This window comes from Lissotriton vulgaris, chromosome 9 (assembly GCF_964263255.1).
Source record: "Lissotriton vulgaris chromosome 9, aLisVul1.2, whole genome shotgun sequence".
Lineage (NCBI taxonomy): Eukaryota > Metazoa > Chordata > Amphibia > Caudata > Salamandridae > Lissotriton > Lissotriton vulgaris.
The window spans coordinates 1,034,746,153-1,034,768,131 of record NC_141697.1 but is presented as its reverse complement, the minus strand read 5'-3'; the positions used below and the strand labels follow the sequence as shown (position 1 = coordinate 1,034,768,131).

The window sequence follows — 21,979 nt, the reverse complement described above, 5'->3', positions numbered from 1 at the left end:
CGTGCAAGCAGACCTCTATTGCCATTCAAAAAATGGCTTAACACTAGACACTCAAATAAAAGACTTCTGTCTGACATATACACCTTTTTTTAATGTGACACAGACTCACACAAAACCAGCAGCACAAATGAGATGTGAGAAAGAATGTGGAAGGCAATTCAAAGCAAAAGTATTGTCAGATATTCAGAAGCGAGCAAACACAGCAGTACACAGCACCACAGGAAACGGGACTCTACTCCAACTGGTATACGACTGGTATTACACAACAGAACGCACTGCACACTGGAAGTGGAGGGTAGACCCCACATGTTGGATGGGTTGCTGGGACATGGGACGTTAACGTGCCATCGCACCAGGATACAAGCTCATTGGCAGGGTGTATTAGACACGGAAGATGACATATTTAACACTACTCTCTCTTGGTTTCCAAGATACGTAATTTTGGGTTTCCCAAATGCCCTGAGGTGAGGGGATGTGGGATAACACTAGCCCTATGTGCAGCTAAGCAAACTCTACTCAGTACATGGGGCACGGATACAGTACCACATAACACTGGCTGACTTCACAAACTGTGGGACCTGCTGGGCATGGAAAAGCTCACAGCAGTCTCAGAGAACCAGTTGCCACAGTTTGACAAAAAATGGGGACCCTGTATTAGATACCTGGGTAAGGAATTCAGGGAGCTGACATGCCCCACCTTCCTACGCAAATTACTCCTGCTACCGTTAGATCTGCCTTCCATTCAATAAGCCCCACACAATCGAAATTTGTCATGTACAACCAAACATCACTATCTTTCATAAAGGGCACCATGACCCAACCTACAGATGTCAATAAGCTACTCAACTCCCCTCAATCTACCTGGCCCCTCACCCCGATCGATCGCCTTCTCACTCTTCGGAGTCTCCCAATCTGTGCACTTTCTCTCTGTCTTTATTTCTATTTCTTCTCCCTCACCGGTTGTTGGATGTAGGTGAGGTAATCTGTATTGTTTATTATTTTCATATATATAAAATCAATATACATACTTTAAAAATGAAATGTATCTAATATAGAGGTGAATGACGTATCACTATGTCAATGTGACAACAAATCTGAACAGTCACTACTGCACTTTATCTTTTTCTGCTGTTTGTATAAATGTTCTCGATAGCACTTTCTGAAGCCCCTATTAATACAGTTAGGGAACCGTCAGGGTAGAGAAGCTCTTTTTCACCGGCAATTACTGAGCTCTTTTGATGTATGTTTTATAATGCCTTTTTTTATCTGCTATCAGAACCAGAAAATCTATGGACGTGAGTTTATAATGAGGGAAAAAAATTATATGAAAAATGAAGCGTTTTATCATGTGTGTTTTTACTTCCAAATAATTTTACAATGTGTTATTTACACTGTTTTATGTGCCTATTTTGTGTTTTCTTATATGACCTTATTTAGATCGAATAACGATTATTTGACTGATTGAGTAATCAAATAACAAATTGATCAAGCATATTTGTTTGCATTAAAAAGAGTTAGAAGGAAACCAAACATTATCTCTGCAGCTCGAAAGACTTGGGTGTAAAACCACAGTAAAGAGAGAAACGTTCTTCATTAATTATTCCTTTTAACTACCCCTGCGGCAAATTTTGAAAATGAAGACAGCCTTGAGCGGTGAGGTGCAAAGCCACCATCATTTTCCTAGAAATGCTCGTCTTTATTCATGTAGTGTCAAACTTTCCTCTAAGTATTTTTTGTGTATCAGTCTATTCTCTTTCAGTCGTTTTATCGTAGTGTTTTTTTAATGAGATCGCTTTGCCTGTTTATATTAATTTGTTTTAATTATATGTTTTCGTGTTGTGCACTTGAATCAGAGCCCATCTCCCTTTTAAAGTAATGGCTATGCTTTATAATTTATATGTAAACAATGTATAAAGGAAATTCTGCTGTTTTTCAATAACAAACGTGAATCTTATTAGGGGTATGGACAAAGAATTTTAGGAATAGTAAAATAGGGACCTAACCTCAACTTTCTTCAGTGCCTTGATGTCAGAGTCTATCCACGGGAATCCCAATATGGACAAGCAGTCCCTGGTCAGAGCGAAGCATGGATTTCATTTGAAACCCTTTTTCATAGCTCCCTAACCTCCTGTACCCTCTGGCTACAGGCATTTACCAGAAGACGCAACATTAAATATGGTGTTTGGGGTGGCCACATCAACAATGAATGCGGGTGTTCTCATTTGGAGACACTGGACCGGATCCTCAAAAATATTTAGATATATATGGACGAAGACTTACATCTCCACTTAGATGTACATTTCGTTTTTTTACACTTTACAAACATTCCCAGAGGTACACCTCAAAGCTGCACGAGACACAGATTTCCAGCTGTATTACCGGGACTAAGAAGGAAGAGTCCCAGTAATCAAAAGACAATATACAATGCAGAAACTATAATAAACCAGTCACAAAAGAAGTCTATTCACACTGTTTTAATCACAATGTGAATGGTTATGACAAGTATATAACGTATATTGACATGTGAAATATAATTCATGAAGTGCCCCAAAGGTAGTAGAAGAACAAGGGAGGGGGGAGTGTTCTTGTGAGGAAATAGTGGAGGGAGGAAGAAGGAAAATTTTATGTGACAATTAAATCAAACAATTGGCATTACTCGTCCATGTTACACAATATGTGTAGGAATGAGGACCGCAACGTTCAGATAATTATTTCAAAAGAACAGCATACTCCAACAAGTTCAATAAATGAAAGGTCAGGGCGTGGAGTTGGTGATAAGGGTGGTTGTCGATGTTTCGACCCTCTATTGCGCAGGTAGATTTATCCTTGCTGTAGGGTCTTCATCAGGACGGGGGAAAGGGGGACACACCTATTCAATGTAAAATATATGAATTAAATATGGAAACGAATCCCAAACTAGTTTCAAAAAAGGGGAAAGCACATCAGTATTTACATGAGGTCGTAGGGAAGAAAGCAATTCTTGCGACATAGAATTCATAAGCCACACATATAGATGTCCATGACTTTACTTAACTCAATACGTATTAGATTCACCTTGCACAAATGAGTAATTATGCACTGACTAGAAGTACTATCTAGAGGTACTATGGAGGAAAGACGGAGTGTTGCCAGTCCGAAACCACAGCAACCGGACAACAAAAACCAAGGATTCAAGAGTTCGACTAACAATTAGTCCGTAGCAGTATGGAAAACTCACCATAAAGAGGCATAAAATCAGATCGTCGTGCCATGTGACGCTGGGTTCAATTAGATTAGATTATCCTAGTATAGTATACGTTAATCCCAGTATAGTATACGTCAATTTAATGTACATGGGCAAGTGTCTAGTGATTTGCCGTTTTTTGACTATCAACAGCTCTTTCACTATAACGACGATCTAATTGAACCCAGCCGTCACATGGCACGACGATCTGATTTTATGCCTCTTTATGGTGAGTTTTCCATACTGCTACGGACTAATTGTTAGTCGAACTCTTGAATCCTTGGTTTTTGTTGTCCGGTTGCTGTGGTTTCGGACTGGCAACACTCCGTCTTTCCTCCATAGTACCTCTAGATAGTACTTCTAGTCAGTGCATAATTACTCATTTGTGCAAGGTGAATCTAATACGTATTGAGTTAAGTAAAGTCACGGACATCTATATGTGTGGCTTATGAATTCTATGTCGCAAGAATTGCTTTCTTCCCTACGACCTCATGTAAATACTGATGTGCTTTCCCCTTTTTTGAAACTAGTTTGGGATTCGTTTCGTATTTAATTCATATATTTTACATTGAATAGGTGTGTCCCCCTTTCCCCCGTCCTGATGAAGACCCTACAGCAAGGATAAATCTACCTGCGCAATAGAGGGTCGAAACGTCGACAACCACCCTTATCACCAACTCCACGCCCTGACCTTTCATTTATTGAACTTGTTGGAGTATGCTGTTCTTTTGAAATAATTATCTGAACGTTGCGGTCCTCATTCCTACACATATTGTGTAACATGGACGAGTAATGCCAATTGTTTGATTTAATTGTCACATAAAATTTTCCTTCTTCCTCCCTCCACTATTTCCTCACAAGAACACTCCCCCCTCCCTTGTTCTTCTACTACCTTTGGGGCACTTCATGAATTATATTTCACATGTCAATATACGTTATATACTTGTCATAACCATTCACATTGTGATTAAAACAGTGTGAATAGACTTCTTTTGTGATTGGTTTATTATAGTTTCTGCATTGTATATTGTCTTTTGATTACTGGGACTCTTCCTTCTTAACGCATTGATCACCCAGGTCCCAGTGACATTAGTTGGGTACAACCCCCTCCTTATATTCCGTATTACCGGGACTGTCAGGTGACATCTTCCACAGGCTCCTATTCCCCATCTGTGACATCTACACAGTGCCCTATTCAAATGAACATTTTGTGTCTCTCCTTCATCCCCCCTCCTCAAAATCCATGGTTAATAAAGACTCCCATCATATCCTCGAGGAGAATTATGCCAACCCTGGGCATTTGAAAATGTGACTATTTCCAGGGTTGGTGAGTCTGAAAGAAGTGTGTGAATGTCCCAATTGTTCATGTTTTTGGGTACATTTTTGGAACATTCACTTTCCACACCTTGTGTGGCTTTTTCTGATATAGATGTCTCTGCTATCATGGCAGAGAAATCTGTATCAGTAAATCAATGTATGCCTGCCATAAATCCTTTTGTGAATTCCTGGCAGGCACACATGAAGGTATTTTCAACATGCACCTATATTTACAGCCCTGAATGCATTATGATAGGACCATTTGTTTTCACGTGCAGCTGCTTCATGAGTGCAGTAGTGTGAGCCACTAACAAAAGCCGAGTTGGAGGCATCAAGTGCTAATACAGTGTTGGCAAACTAGAAAACCCTTCAAAATGTAATTTTGCACTCATTGGCCAGTTCAAAGTAACATTCAAATTCATTCAAAAGCCTTATTATTGTATCAATCTGTTACGGTAAATGTTTTATGGCACGGATCAGTGAGTGTAAAGACTGTTTAGACATGCTGGATTCAAGTGACCGCAAAATTGCATAGCAGAGATGCATAGTTTACAAAATGGATTGCTTGCTTTCTCAAGGAAACTGTACCAGATGATTTCATGAACATGTCTGAGCCACAGAATTAATTTCCATACTAAGTGCAAACAAAGTCGATTTCGTGAAGCAAGAATTCAAGGCAATGCTCTGATAACTGTTCTCCACTCTCATAGAATTGTGACCTATAAATAATAGTATGGGTGTTCTGTGCTATGAAATGCGCTCTGCTGAGTGAATTATTCGCACAAATACAATTAAATGAAATGATGCCCTAAGATAAATCATACCCTTTGGGCACAAACTCTGTTGGATGGCACTTAGAAGCCTGACTCAGCCAGAGCCATAACACAAAATATGTCAGTACATACTTTTTCCTGAATATTTCCAAACCAATTTCCTTTCAAATACACATTAAATATACAAAACTAATTCTAAAACACTATTAGAAAGTAAAGAATATTTTCCAGATGAGTCAATATATTTTTGTTCTTTAATATTGTACTTCGTTTCTGGCTTCTATCTCATCACAATGTTTAAATCGTCCTTTGTCTTATTTTATATTTTTGCAGAACTGTTTTGCATTATGGTTGTTGCTGTCTTAATTTACTGGCATCTCTGGCAGTGTAAACCCATGAGTTTGGCAATGTTGCCACCACTAAAGCCAGGGAAATCATGAATGGAGAGTTTCAATAGCAAGCTACTTTTCATGAATTGCTAACCGGAGCTTTACTTAATAACCAAATTAGGTGTATTTTAAAAATGTGTTGTAAATAATTAAATGTGATTCTTATTAGCAATTGTTATTATTTATTGTAATGTTTCTATTTACAGAGCACTGCCTACGCAGAGGTATTTAGTGGTGTTAGAAACACTAAGGTAGGAGCACAGAAAGAAAGTGCTAACAAAAACGTAAACATTTTTGTAAGGGATAAAAGTCAAAGAACACATGTATCTGTACAGGCAGATCACTCCACAGCTTGGTATGAAGGACCCCATAGGACGACCTGCCACAACCCTCTTAGAGACCTTAGGAACTTCCAAAGGAGCACAGGCTCTAGATTGTAGTTTCTGACTGGCACAAACTGCAACAACAGATTGGAAAGATTTTGTTTAACCATAATTTATTGTTCATCAAACTAATAAAATGTGCTAATTTGATTAGTTGTGTGTTGCAACAGAATATGGCTGTTTCCTGTAATTCATTCTGTCATAGGTCTGTTACTTCCTGTTGCTATTCCACATTTTGTGAGGTGAAAAGGGGAATAATGTAATCAATTTGAGCCAGTGGCATTTAAATTAACATCAACATTTTTTTCACAGCTTAACAAATGTCCATTTTCTTTCCAAATGTATATTGCTTCATAGCTTTTCAAAGCTTAATAGCACGACATCAGTACATTTTCCAATTCCTGCCTTATGTTGCTTGTTATTAAACTCGTCTTATACAATATTGTATCTTAATGCGTGGAATGGAGAAGTAAAAGAAAATACGGAATGAGTTTGTATTGCTGTGTTGCTCTAGTTGGTTGTGCGTCGGAATATTGTAAAAATAGAATTAACTGAAATATTTTTCAATTGGGTATCGATGATCTATTAACTCCTTCGACGCTCATGACGAGCTCAGCTCGTCATGAGGTAACCCTCCAGTATCTCATGACGAGCTGAGCTCGTCATGGATAATGGGATTTACCGTTTTCCAGCACAGGAGGGGGAATACGATAAGCACCGATGTGGTTAATATCTCAAATGGAGTGATACTTTTTATGACATTTAGGACATAATATTTCTGTCAGACAATATTTTATTTACAATATCCTGATCATCCTGATCATCCGGCAAGTCTTTTCTTCTAACGTCTTCAATATTGTAATTTTTATGTATATCTTATCTTTTGGAAAAAAAAATCTATAAAAACACAAATTTCAGGGTTTCATTCTTGATAAGTCATAAAGACATTGTGATTGCCTTTAATTTAACTACTTCCACTCCTGCATATCACTCACATTCACTTTCAAAACTATTCAGGTCAATGCATCCCAGTTTATGAACTATGTTTCTCTTATGAATATCATTTTCCAAATATGCATACACAATCTCTTAGACCCATGTTTTTTTCAAATTCTCTTGTATGCTTTTTACATTTATTTAACAAACCACACAATGTACAACACTATGTAATGTTATGTCAATTTGTATGGTACAGCTTATCTCCCCTGAGGGTATCCAGGCACTGGCCTACAATATACTTCAAATGATTTATCTTATTACAAATTAATGGTATCTATGGCCACCTTTTCAAGTAACTCTCTCTTACCATTATTTCTCTCTCTTCTCTTCAATTTTACATTAATAGCAAAATGTTGCTCTTTTCTGTAAAACAGCTAGTACCAAACCTCTCCCAAAAGAGATCTGCATACCCATTGCAAAATTCTATTTATTTTCACATGTGCCTTTTTCATTATATTTTCAAGATCACAGGTTCATTATAAATCCTGGTTTTCCCCTATCTTTCATCATCTATGATGCCCTAAGACTGTTTTCAGTCCAGGAAATATAACAAAAATTGCACTTCTTTCAAGATATGTAAATCTTCTTATACTGTGTAGGGTGTGACCCAGCCTTTCGCCTGCCTGATTACCTCAATACTCATTGTAAGATCGGCATCAATGTCCCTCCAATTGGGTTATTCTTGAATCTTCTGCCACCTTTCATAATTGTATTATAAACACCTTCACTGTAGTTGTTTGTAGAAAATGAATTTCAGGCCCTGTCTTTGGCAGTTTCAAATCTATTATTGTATCTCGTGTCATTTCAGTGTTCTTGTTAAGTTCTGTACATTCATCAGTATCACTTTTCTGAGATTCGCAGGCCCAATATTCAGACGTCTTTCTTTTCTCTTCATGCTACAGCTGTTGACTATATAAACTCTTCTGGTAAATAAACATGTATTTAGGGTTCCTATTACATTCCTTCAATGATTCCATAAATCCTGCTTGCTATGCCAAATCCAGATTTGTGACTTACTGTCACCATCCTAATATGTCAACATGGAAATATTTGTGACTTACTGTCACCATCTTAATATGTCAACATGGACATATTTTCCTTCCTTGCCATATATTGCCTTATTGGCTTTTACCTATCACTTCTGTTTTGAGATGTTCTATGTCAATCCCCTGAAATCCATAAATGTTATTATCAGTAGTGTAATATCCTTTATCAGTTGTCACACCCAGCTGTCACCTATAAATAGAAAACACTGAATAAACGGGTGCTACTACTACCTTTTTATAAAAAGTACTGCTGCAAAAGTTGTCTGCCCTTTCTATGCTTAATTGAGTCTTTACTCTAAGATATGCACACTCAAACTTTTTTTCCTAATCTCACCCAGCTACATTTGCTCCAAGACAGCCACCATGTTTGATATAATTGTATTTACATTGTTTACACATGTACAACTTGTAAGCCCCAATACTTGATTGCGCTACCATCTATCTTATGTGCTGTCATCTGATATGTCATTTAGCAAATCAAGTCAATTTTTCCTTCCAACTATCCTTTCTTTTTTTTGTCAAGTTTTGTTATATTGTTGTACTTGTGACCAAGCTTTGGAATAGAGCTTGAATTGTTCCTGTCCCTTTATGTAACGCAATGAAATATGCCTGATTATATGTAATTATTATTTCTACTCTTTCATTTGTAATCATTTTGCACTTCCTGGTTGCTTGTATACAATTTTTTAAAATTGTGCACACAGATTTGGATGACATTGAACATTTAACATGAACTTTGAAACATAATTAAACAATATTAAATGTTTCCACCCCATTTACTTTACTTTCCAACATAGTTCTCTCACAAATGCAATATGTTAACAATGTTAAGTTCACGTTCTTCTACTACTAAGATACAAGCAGATATTTCAATACAGAAAGGGAAACGTTCCTATGTCACTAGAGACCTGCAAATTCGAGAACATGGGTCATGATATAATTTTTCATTTCTCATCATAATATTGAAATTCATTTCAAGATCATGTAAACTCTTGAAAAAGTTCAATAACTTAACTTTAGAAACGCACTCTTGAATCAAATGATATAGTGTGGTTAATATACAGTAGTACACCTGAACAACACATGATACCTTGAAAGAAGATACCGACAAAGCACTCCACTTGCTCTACTAATAACCACTATTGAGGTATGTCATAATATCCCTCGACATTTCTTTAAAACTAAATACTATGTATTAACCATCTGCTGACAATTCTTCTGCACAAACCAAATTTGACACTGATCTGAGGTAGAAATATTGGAACCGTTAGGGAAAGTCACCATCAGATTTTCAAAAAGTGCAGAAAGTCCGTACTAATGATTGTGTGGTCCATAAATATTCCACAAAGCAATACAACAATAATGCATCATATATTTGAAAATATCCAAATGTACAAAAAAGAAATTGATATTTTTCATGTAATTGTCTTATTTTTCATTTTTTAAATTGTTTTCTTAATTATTTTTTAGTCGTCAGGCATAAACTAGACTTGCACATGGAAAAGTCAGAGAGAGCATGCAAAACTGACTAGTGAAACACGAAGTGTTTATGCAATCGTTTTGGTGGCATATTTACATATGGATGTTAATTTTGCGCTACAAAAACAGGCCAATATCTTTAATAGGTTTTATCATAACTTTGTGGGTTATCTCGGAAAATTCCAATCCTGTTTCTGCTTGTATCTTTTATCTCAAATTTACAATTGACTAATCCAGATGTGGATAGTCCTGTCAGTCTGGGAAAGTACAATAGCAACCTTCATTATAACAAATGGGGTGAGGGGGGAGAAACAACTATTCTTACACAAATCATGATCCATACAAATGTATCACTTTATTTAATTCCTCTAATTTACTATACCTGAGTTGGTTTCTTGTGCATGTCTAAGAGTTGACTTAACTGAGTGAACAATTGCCTTATGCACATGCATGTGCTTCAATCTGGATTTGGAAGCTTTAGAATTAAAATTTGCAGCAGAGTACCAGCAAAGGTAATTTCCCCCTGTTGGACTTGGCCCTTCTGCAGGGCCATCCCTAAACTTTTTGCCCTTCTCCTAGCCTTTTGTCTAACATGGTGTTGGTGGTTCTAGGACTCTGGGCACATTAGCACTGCTGTCCAGTGTAAAGTGTGTGTGCTCTCTATGTTAAAAATGGTAAGACTGGTCTACACCAGTTTGGTCTATTTAATGTACCTGTCAGTCCCTTGTAAAATGGTGTCTCAGATACCCAGGGCTGGTGAATTAAATGCTACTGGTGGGCTTGCAGCACTGATTGTGCCACCCACCAAAGTAGCCTTGCAAATCTATCTCAGGCCTCTGCCATTGCAGGACCTGTGCGCGCAGTGTGACTGCCGCTGTGACGTGTGTGTGCCATGTCTGTGACCCCCCTTTTACTACATATCAGTCACCCTAAGGTAGGCCCTAGCTAGCCCTGTGGGCAGGGTGCATTTCAGGTAAAAGATAAGACATGTACCTTAAGTGTGTGACATGTCCTGGTAGTGACAAACAGCCATTTTGGTTTCTCACTACTGTGGGGCTGACCTCCCATAGGAATGCATTGGGGATTCCCTGATAAGTGTTTCAGTAGTAATTCCTGATATGAGAGGCGCAGCGTGGTCAAGTTTAGTATGGTTGGAATAGTAATAATAAATTCTGTTGGATTTGGCCCTTTTTGCAGGGTCATCCCTAAATGTTTTGCCTTTCTCCTAGCCTTTTTTCTGACATGGTGTTGGTGGGTCTAGGACTTTGGGCACTTTAGCACTGCTGTCCATCGTAAAGTGCATGTGCTCTTTATGTTAAAAATGGTAAGACTGGTCTACACCTGTTGGCCTATTTAAGTTACCTGCCAGTCCCTTGTAAAGTGGTGTCTCAGATATCCAGGGCTGGTGAATTAAATGCTACTGGTGGGCTTGCAGTGCTGATTGCGCCACACACCAAAGTAGCCTTGCAAACCTATCTCAGGCCTCTGCCATTGCAGGACCTGTGTGCATATATTGTGACTGCTGCACCAGCTTTAATGTGTCTGCATATTACTAGGTAATCGCCCTCAAATTCTTAGCTTTGAAATAGTTTTAAGGGATGGTTTGAAAATACTACATATCTTATTTCAAAACAAAATAGAACTATTTATATATGAATTTAATTATTTATTTATGTATTTATTGAAGCGTTTCATTAAGTATTACATGTGGCCTTTGGCATAGTCATTGCAAAAAATGAATGAATCAAGGAATAAATCAATGAATTAAGCTGTAATGTGTAAGAGCGTACACTAATCCCAACTGGTATCAGCACATTGGTCAATATTTAGCACGTTGCCCAAAAAATAAATGAGTTTTTATCACCAAATCAAAAAATCACATTCAGTTTGTGGATTTTCCTAGTCCATGAAATGCGTTTCTCCCGCCAAAAGATATTTACAAATTCTGGCACAGGGCGAAATGTCTTAGTTATTTTAACATAAAACCAAATATTGGCTGTATAGGTGGAAGAGAGCATCTACATATGTGTTTGAGTGTAACAACCATCATGTTTATCACCAGTTAGTTATATTACTCATTTTTCCACTTTTCTCTGAGCCCATGTTCATTTCTCTGCCCTTTGTTCCTTTAAAAATGCTTTTTAAATGTGCACATTTTGCACAAATGTCTTTGTTGCTGATTGTGCCTCTGGAACATGCCTAAGCCAAATGGCCACGACCAATCCCATGGAAGAGAAGCTTTTTAAAAAGAAGAGATATATGGATTATGTATACCCTGTATCTCGCCCCCATTAGTAACTGCACAAAACGTCACTATCTGTAGCATGGGCATACACATGACTTTCTCCTTCGCATCTTTCTAATGTGACCACTTCCTCCATTCAAGGAACAATTACTTATTAAACAACTTTGCGCCGACTTTGGTACAAAAATGATTTTAATACTCCAAAGATGGCTTCTTTTTGCAACAGATAGCCAAAGCTCACTGCACCAGTGTGTTGGAGCCAGAAGCCTGTCACGTAGTGTAACCCGTGGTTGAATAGTAAACAAACCAGCTCTGTGGTGCATCACCGCCTACCTAGGCTCTCCCAGGAATATGTTATCTTTGATTAACAGCTTACGTGCAGCAGCGATCCCGGGGAGAGAGTCTGACCAGTAAGACACTTTGACAGCCCAATCAGCGGATGCCTTCGCTTTGTTTAATCACCTCAGCTGAGGATGCAAACAGGTTCAGCGCGCGCCTTGTTTTATGAAATATGCACAGGGGTGATGTGAGGAAGAGGAACTACCGTCCCCGTGATGCCATCTTACCTCCTCCATTCTTGTAACAGAGATAAGGAAACCTCCACACATTTCCGAGTCCTATAATCTCCCCGGCCACGGACAGCACAAATTCCACCTTGTTGTTCCAGTGGCCCCTCTGGTTCAGTTGCTTGTCGTTGCTGTGGACCAGGTTGGTGTTGGACGCTTCCGGGTCCAGAGCATCTTCGGGCTTGCCATTAATTACCGGGATAGTCTTTTCAGCTGTCATGATGACTCCCTTTCAGCCTAGGAGAAATGAAACGAATCTTCAAAGAGCTTTCATTTTATTCGAATCGCTTGCTTTCCCTTTAAAGCAGCTACATAAAAATGCGTGCCACTGAATACACTCGGAACGCTCAGCCGGCTAATTAAAACTTTCAAATCATAGTTCAGGGGCTGGCAGCTAATGAAAGCTTCATATGGTAAACATGTGGTTACGCGCTAAGCTGGTTTTGAGAGTCCAATGTGCGTTTCCTACCATCCCATTATTGTTACACATGCAAAAAAAACCAACCTGTGAGCCCTCTAGTCACCGAATAATACAAGCAACAGAACCCACACAGTCTGAAAGGCAGCATTGATCTCAGCACAGCATTCTGTATCTTCCACTTAAAGAGACAATTAGGCAGATGGAAACAAGAGTATGCCCTTCCCACACCCCCCCCCCCCCCACACCCACTCAGCCCCCCAAAATCAGAGGAAAGCGTCCCGCTACTCACCAGTAAGTGCTGTTGTGACTGGTGGAGTGAGTGATGTCTCCCCGTCTTGCAGCAGCAAAAAAATCGATGCAGCGCCGATTAGTTAAGGGTTGAGCGTGAGGTAATTACGCACAGAGATGTATTTACGTTTTTGTGAGAGGATTTCGGGTCTTTCGGTCCTTGGTTGTGGCGACGCTCCTTCCCTTGCTACACACGCAGTGGATAATTTGCAAATGTTCTGCTTTTTGCCTGAGTGATCTGATAACAACCTGCCTCCTCCTACTCCCCCTGCGTCTTCCCCCTACCCCCTCCCTTATTCTCACAGTCTATTTCTCCTACTCTCTCCTTCCCTCTTTCTCCGTGGATCAGCGCCAGCCCTGTGTCGAGCGTCGAAGCGCCACGCAGCCTTTCAATTGCCCATGAAATGAAGCTGTGGATCAGATGGCTTTTCGCTGGGGAGCACCAGTCAAGACCTACCCCTACAAATCACATCCTGGGCGGCTATTGCTCGCCTCTCGCAGCTCGAGGGGATACAAAGAGCGGTGGAGCCGTGGCACTAAAAGCCGTAAAAGCAATATCTCAAGAATTCAAGCGCCCTGCCGCTGAAAAGGTTCAAATCCGTCTAAAATAAAGAAAAAGATGCTATGCCGCATTTTGCAAAGACATGGACACAAAAACGACAACGAATGAACCAGCATCCGTTTTGTTTCTGAGCATATGTTCTGATGAAGTGTGCGTGTAAGTATGCACGGGACCACGGTAGAGTAGGCACTATCTGCTCTCAGAATTAAAGTGGGGTGAGGATAGGCAAGTAGAAGACGCGCACGTGCATATCACGCCCCTTCATTTCAGAACTGTTTACGTTGTGTGAATAATATACTATTGTCTCGTGGGCTAGCTACTCTTGCAAAATCTATGAGAAAGTACACGGTTGGCACATTTTCCACCCAAGAACCTTATTATACCACTCAACCTCCCTCAAGAGTTTCAGACATCTATTTGAAAAACTCCTGTTTGTGTCTTGTTCGAGTGGTCGTTCAGAAGTTGCAGAATGAAGTGACCTGGATGTTCGAGCATTTACACAGTCTGATTCTTTGGACGTGCCCTATGTACACTCCCTGTCTTGAAAGACCACCTGGCGTGGCCCTTGGCACTGTCCAATGAGAATTGGCTGGACAAAAGAAAACAACATGCACCTCATTTTCCAGTTCTGCGGTGCACCCTGGACAGTTCTTGATGGATGATGGGCACCACTTGGACGTAAATGCTCTAATAGGTAGCGAACCATGCCGCCATTGGAGAAAGAGCTTCCTCGAGACAACAGGGCTAACGACATCAAGAACATGCTTGAAATGATAAGAGTCCTTGGTCAATAGGAACGTGGACGCGAGAGTACCCGATTGGGCACTAGACAAAAAATGAGCCATTTTGCTTTCCTGGTACAACTGAACCAGCTGTTTTCGTGAGATTCCAGCACAAGTATGCTCCGGATCTGACCACATTGACGAAAGGCCGAGCTTCTCGAATTCCTCCCTAACATGCTTGAGCCAAGGGAGTTTGCCCACATTAGCTAACCCTAGAACTTCAGTTTGCTCTTGCCTATATTTCTTCAACTCTGGGGTAACCCAGAGTCTCCTCCAGAATGTTAGAGGTCTGAGGTCCATTTCTTCTTCTATAGGTCTGAGGCCCAAGTCAAGTCTTAGCGGCACTAGTGGAGTACTCAAGGGCAGCGCTACCAACTGTCTTATAAATTTGTTCTCCGCGACGGTAATCGCTGGACCACTCTTGTAACCCCACTACTCGGCCCCATAGGGCACTGCCCCACGTGCCCGCAATTTATAAATTTCCAGCGGTGGGCCGATCGGCTTAGCAGACGATTTACTCAGGAGTTTTAGAATGCCCCCAGCTATCTGAGTCAGCTTAAGTTGTGATTTCCGTTTTTGCTGGACCCAGGTAAATGATTCATTAAGGGTAAGCCCAAAATAATCAAAAGTGTGCACCCTTTCTAACCGGACTCCACCTATCACAGGGTTTGGGCGTGTTGTTGCGGGGGGGGTGTTAAAGATCATGAATTTGGTTTTTAAGGTGTTTATTTCCAAACCCCACTACTGGCAGAAGGACACAAACCCATCCAAAACTCGCTGAATACCCATTGGTGTTTCAGAAAGTAATAGGATATCATCCGCGAACATAATCGCGGCGATCTGGGACCCAGCAAGCCTTGGGACATCACTATCTGGTACCGCATCCAGGTGTGTGAATACCCAGTTGACATAGAGGCAGAACAGGGTAGGTGCCAAGACGCACCCCTGCCTTACCCCCCTGCCAAAGGGGAATCGAGCTGACAGGGAACCGTCTATACCACACCTAACCTGTGCAAAGTTCTCAGCGTGGAGTCGGACTAACATTGTCAAGAGTGGGGGTGGAACACCCAGCTCCCCAAGCACAGTCCACAGCTTCTGACGTGGGACCAGGTCGAAGGCCGCACGGAGATCAACAAAGACAGTATATAGTGACCCACCCTCAATCTTGACGGTTTTCCAAAAAAGCATATATAGACGAAAGATCTGGTCCATGGTGGAGACATTCTTCCTAAACCCTGCCTGGTAAGGGCTTAAGATAGAGTGCTCCTCGAGCCAGTCTAAAAGGCGATTTAAGATCAGCCTTGCAAAGAGCTTTTGGGGCACGTCAATGAGGCTAATTGGCCTGTAGTTGGCTGGGAGCAGAGGCAAGCCCTTCTTGAAGATAGGAACAATCTCTGCCCCCAGCCAAGTACTATGTACCGCCATGCCGCCCCAAATGGCATTAAAAATAGCTGTTAAATAAGGTGCCCAGACAACAGGTTCATGCTTTAAAAGGTCACCTAGGCCCGGAGCTTTACCTGTTGGCAGATTAAGGATGGCATTCTCAACCTCCCCGAGCGAAAACTCAGGTTCATTTAATCCGATATGGCTATTGGCGGCCGGTGCCCATGGGTCCAGATCACCAGGGAGGGTGTCCTCCCGGTATAATGTAAGGAAATGATCTTCCCACACCTCTGCAGCGATATTAGGGGCCATAGCCGCAACAGGGTCAGCCGACCCGGTATTAACAATTTGTCAAAAGTTCCGGGCGTCTCTTTCTGCCAGGGACGTTGTTAAATTGACCCAGTAGTCAATTTCCCACTCAACTTTAGCATGATGGGTTAGATGCCTGTATGCTGCCCTCCTTTCTTTTATCAGTGCCCTATTATCTTTTTGTTTCAGGGCACTGAGAAGGTCTGCTTTCTCCTTCCTACAAGCCAAGTTAAACCAGGTAGGTTTATTACCTGTTTTTTTTCCTTTTCCCGGGGGATTTAGGATCTCAGCTAAGCTACTAGTCAATTCCTGATAAAGAACCCCAAGTTTAACAAATACTGCAGGGGAGGGGTGCTGGGTGGTCAAAGCAGCAACAGCTTCCAGTGCCGGGACTACCTGGGCATAAATGTCAGCCACTAGCTCTGGGCGGGTTACTGCTTTGGCCCATCTGATTCTTCGCCTATTGCTTGAAATGAGTGCCCGGTTATCTAATCCACTCCCTCCCCTGAGACCGCCTTTAGCGATACCAGGGGAGAGGAAATCTAGGATCAAAGCATTATGGTCACTTTCACCCCTAGTTAACACTTTGAAATCAATGACCTTGTGCCAAGCATGAGTCTCGCCAAATATGTAATCCAGGCGAGCCTCTTGGCCGGGTTTAATATAGGTGTACTTTGCGGGTGTATCTGATTTTACACGGCTGTTACATGCCCTAATTGAATGGTTTAGAGTCAGGGCAAGAATTTGAAGAGCCAATGGCGTCCATGACTTCGGCGGGGGACCCACCACCTGTGGTATATTCCAGTAGTCGTCCCCCTCCGAAATTACTCCGTCCATCCAGTCCGCCAGTGGCTCAAAATGAGAGTTGAGGTCTCCGCCTAACACAACAGTGACCCCCTGAGAGATCCTCGTTAGGAAGGAGGAGAGCTCATCAATGGTTTTAGACTCGGCTGCGATGCTCACTGGTCTGGAATAAATATTAACCAGAGCGAGTCAGGAGGCATTAGACCACTCCAATAATATGCATTGTACATCCTCCGAGGTGGTGTCTAAAACCTTGGCACTACACCCCAGGTATGTTTTCAACCAGATTGTTAACCCCCCCCGATGGTCTTCCCTCCCCCCCCACCACGCGGGTACAGAGAAAGAGGCAAAACCGCACCGAAATTGCTCCTCTCTAGCCCAGGTTTCCTGGAAGAGAAGGAACCCCACTCTGGGCAGGCCAATTTTTTGCATAGCCCTGCAACATTCCAGGACAGGATTTTAAGGGGTGTTTTATCAGTGGTAGCATATGAGGTTGGCATAGAGTGTTCCAACACCCCACTTGGTGTGTTGACTGTGTTGGGAAGGGAATCCCCCATGTCAGAGGGGTCGTTCGTAAACCCACACCATGCCCCCTGCACTGTCCCCATATCATTATTCAACACATTACCCTCTGCCTGAGTGGACTGTTGGTACATGTGACTCAACAACCCAACCCGTCCCCCCACTCTGTCTACGCTTTGTAGTCAGTCTACCTGAACCAAGGGACTAAACCTGTTGTTATGAAAATAATTGGTAAACATAGGGGTGTTGTGAAAATTTGGCCTGGACCCTCTGTTGTGTCTCCTGGGGCCCACCCTTGTCCACCCATCTTCACACCCTAGGTCAGCTGGATTATTTGGTGGTGGATAAAAAAATGATATGGATAGGTCTGAATTGTGGTGCCAACTGTTACCACCCACCCAGTTACAAATATGGAAGACTAGCCCCGCATTCCTAAACTTGACGAGCACACAATCCCCTTTGATATTTTTGGTAGTTTGGCCCACACATGGGACCCTTCTGACCATAACAATTTCTTTTGCCTTGTGTGGAGGAAGGGGTCTGTAGGTGTTCAGCCAACAAACCACTTCGTTTTTTAAGGAGGAAAATGATTCTGGTACAGAGTCGCTGAGCTCAGGGACTCCAGTTAGGACCACTACCAGGGGAGCCGCCTCAGGGGGCAGGTTGACTACCTTACTCCACCTTACACGGTTCCCCTCAGCTGTGGGCCACTCCGCCTTCTCCTTATCCGTGCCACTACTTCTAGGGGAATCAACCCTGGCCACATCCGCAGGTGCCTGAGTCACAATGGGGGGAATTACTGGAGCCAAGTTAATGGTTGGAGGGGAGGCGGTAGCTAAAGGTACACCCCCACCATTACTGTTGTGGCCCCTCTGTGAAATTGGCCCTGATTTAAGATGATTCATCAACTCCCCAGTGGCCATTTCTATGGTTTGAAGCCTACGATCAATACAGTTAAGTCTGTCCACCAAAGGAACCAGCAGGGATTTAAGGGTGCTGCCCATGGCAAGAATCAAGTGGTCACCCCCTGCTTGCACCGCATCCCCAAATCTAAATGCAGTGGGCTGGATTAGTGCAGAGGATTGGTGTAGGAGGGTAGCAGGACCGTTAGTTACAGAGGGGGCTTCCCTATTTTCAGCTTGGGCAGTAAGGAGATTAGCTTCAGAACCTTTATCTAACTTGGCCTTTGCTCCCCCCCCCCCTCGCCTGCGCGCCCCGTTTCCTCTTTGGGACAGCCCCTTCCTGTGTTCCCTGCGACTGTCTGCAGGCAGAATCTGAACCGCCAGTTGCTAGACCACTATTAACAGTATTATCAGTCGGTGACAATATTACCACCTCGGGGATAACCGAGAGAGAAGCCCTAGCCACTCCTGGGCTGTTCCTGAGGTCTTTTAACACATCTGCAATTGTCTGATCAATGCCGTCCAGTAAAGCAGTGGAAGGTCCCCCCTCCCTTTCCAGTGATTTAGCACTGGCTATAAGACCCAGAGAAGATCTTCTGGCACTGTCAATACCCTGGGAAAGGCGTCTCTCTACCACAGAAAGTTCAATTGACAGTATAGAATTAGCCCTGAGCAGGAAACTATCGAGGGTACCTGCTACCATAGTACTTGATGCCGTGGCCTTACTCCTTTTCTCGCAGCCCGCCATAGTTCACAGCTGCGCTGATCGACGGCCCAGTTCTAATAGATGTCCTGGGGAGAAGAAGTTGTCTCCTGGAAAAAGGAAGGAAGAGCCAAGAGGGATGACCCGGTCCGGTCCTGCACGGTCTGTAACGCGTCCCGCGTTTGCATGGGAGGGGCCAGTTCAAGTAGGGCAGGTAGGCGGGGCTGATTAGGGGAAGAGGACCAGCTGATGAGAGCTGAGGATGCTGGTCCTCGCAGTCCCCCCGCACCCGCCTCCAGCAAAGACTCGGGTGGCACAGTGAGAGTGTCTCTCCAGCAGCAGGGACCCACAAGCAGACAGAAAGGTCCTCTTCACTAGGCACTCCCTCCGGTAAGCACTTTACAATCAGTATTAGGCTCACCGGTAATGCCGCCCTACTTCCTCTCTCCTGCTGTGGTCCAGAGTTTCAGTCTTGGAAAACTTCTCATGTAGCACTCATGTAGCACTCACCCGTAATTCTCGCAGCCCAGCCTTCTTATTTAAGCCGCACTTCTCTGTCAGTCTGCCTGCAAAGCACAAACGCCAACCCTTTACTCTGTAGCTGTCGCTGTCGTAAATTCGAAAAACGGGGAAAGCCTCAGCTCTCGTTGCTCAGCGGTCAGGGCTCAGAGAGACAGCAAGAGCCAGTGCCGACCCCCACGCCGGGAACCATCGGCGTCTCCGCTAGCCAAGATCAATCCGAAAATAGCAGCACGGGTGCCGGGAACAGCTGGGACTGCGCTCGGTGAAGTTTTTCAGCTCGTTTTTGGCCCAGAGCTCCGTGGCTTCTTTTCATGCAGCAGCGCGCCAAACCACAGCAGCCGCCAACATCTCAAACCACACCATTGAATATATCACTGATGAGATCTCAACCAATGACGTCATTAGTTCCACCATCCAGTCAAAAACAGAATACCACACATGTCAGATGAAGAGTGCATCCAATGGTTTACAAGAAACACATACCAAACCAGACTAAAAAAATAACAACCTATCAACACTGCAACAATGCACACAACATCTGACCAAACATCACATCATGTATATACAACACACACACACACACACTCCCACACACATGCACCTTCCAGTTAAACTGAAAGCTAATTGAGCTTACTACCATTACAACATATACTCCCTCTTAACTCCTGCAGTACAAGGAAACTGCACAGAAACATCAGACAATATTGTACTCTACTCTACTTCCTAAAGTTACCTGAAGGTCACAAACATACTCCACAAAATCACTCTCTCAATGGACAGCTGAGTGTATTACCATAACTGTGCTAGCCACATAGGAGAAAGAAAGGTAATAACCCTCCCCATATCATTCTGGCAGGGTCTTGTGTGTAATACAGAGCTGGACTAAGTTCCAAGAATACTCACTAGTTGCAACCCTCTATAGTCACTGAACAATTAGAAGAGGTACTGTTCTTCCCATAATCCCTGCACTGTGCCCACTCCAGTATAGCATGCATTCTTCTATCACCTGTATTTCTCGTAATAAACAGCCAACATGCGTTGTGGTTATAGTGGTCATTATTGCCTGCAGTTGTATTACGAATACATGCATATACTTTGGTCATAATTTTAGGACCCCTGGCCATAAATTATCATTTCGAACTGTAATTTTTGGTTCGTAATAAATCATATACTCTGCTTGTCATAACACGTTGCTTGTTGTAAATCATTTGTACATCATAAATTCGTAAATCGCACCAACAGTTCATTGTTCAGTTTGTTTTTTTGCATTCTTATCTCCTTTCTTGCCACTTATGGGTCATAAAATTGTTCGGTTGGTTTCCACCCTCCTTGTGTGTGGGTGGTAGCTTCTCCCCTGAGTTAGGTTTCAACTCGCTACCATGTTAGTTTAATTTGTGCCCTGCTGTCCGGCGGGGTCTGGGCTGCGAGTGCCATCTCTGTTTGCTAACCCCTTTTGTCGGTCCATCTCACCTCGCAGTAAGGCATCCCAAAGTGAGTAGCCCTACTCTTACACACCTCCCTGTCGGTGTGTCTCCATAACCAACCATTGTACCCTTACTTATCTGCTATTCGCTTGCCTGTTGTCCACCACTGTGACACTGCTGTTCCTTAGGTGTGGGTCAAAATTCCTTGCTGCGTCGCTCTGCCGCACCACAAAGATAAGGAGCTGCACAGAGTGAACAGCGACTTATAACCCCCCCCCCTTAGTTTTCCCACTTCTGCGGGCAGTTTCCCCCTTTGGTGGGTTCGTACCTCACCTCGCTCCAATTTGACGGGGGTAAGGTGCCACTTGGGCGCGAAGGGCTACCCACATCTGCTTCTGGGCGCTTTGGGGCACCCAGAACTGGATCCTTCTGGTGGCCTGGCGGTGGTTATGATGCCGGCCCTTGAGGACCCCTTTCGGGGTGACCTCTGTAATAACCCCCACACTGTGGCCACTCCAGTATTGCATGCAATCATCTATCTTCCGTATTTCTCAATTTAAACAGCCAACATGCGTTGTGGGTATAGTGGTCATTGTTGGCCGCAGTTTTATTAAGAATACAGGCATATACTTTGGTGATCATTTCAGGACCCCTGGCCATAAATTATCATTTCAAACTGTCATACTTTGTTTGTCATAAATCATATACTTTGCTTGTCTAACACATTGCTTGTCGTAAATCATTTGTACATCATACATTCGTAAATCGCACCAACAGTTCATTGGTCAGTTAGTTCTTTTGCAGGCTTATCTCCTTTCTTGCCACTTCTGGGTCATAACATTGTTTTGTTGGTTTCCACTCTCCTTGCATGTGGGGGGTAGCTTCTCCTCGGAGTTAGGCCCCAACTCATTGCCTTGTTAGTCTCATTTGTGCCCTG

General features: G+C 42.7%; 1 protein-coding gene across 1 annotated transcript in view; it reads right to left on the bottom strand.

The window, feature by feature from the left end:
• The window catches only part of SLC6A11 (solute carrier family 6 member 11), a 726,232-nt gene extending 712,868 nt beyond the window's left edge, over positions 1–13,364 (bottom strand). The window contains exons 1-2 of the mRNA XM_086938949.1: positions 13,131–13,364; positions 12,421–12,657 (exon numbers count right to left, since the gene is read on the bottom strand). Coding sequence (XP_086795075.1) covers positions 12,421–12,640 — 220 coding nt within the window. The 5' untranslated portion in view covers positions 12,641–12,657; positions 13,131–13,364. The remainder of the gene's footprint in view (positions 1–12,420; positions 12,658–13,130) is intronic.
• Between the last annotated feature and the right edge of the window lie 8,615 nt (positions 13,365–21,979).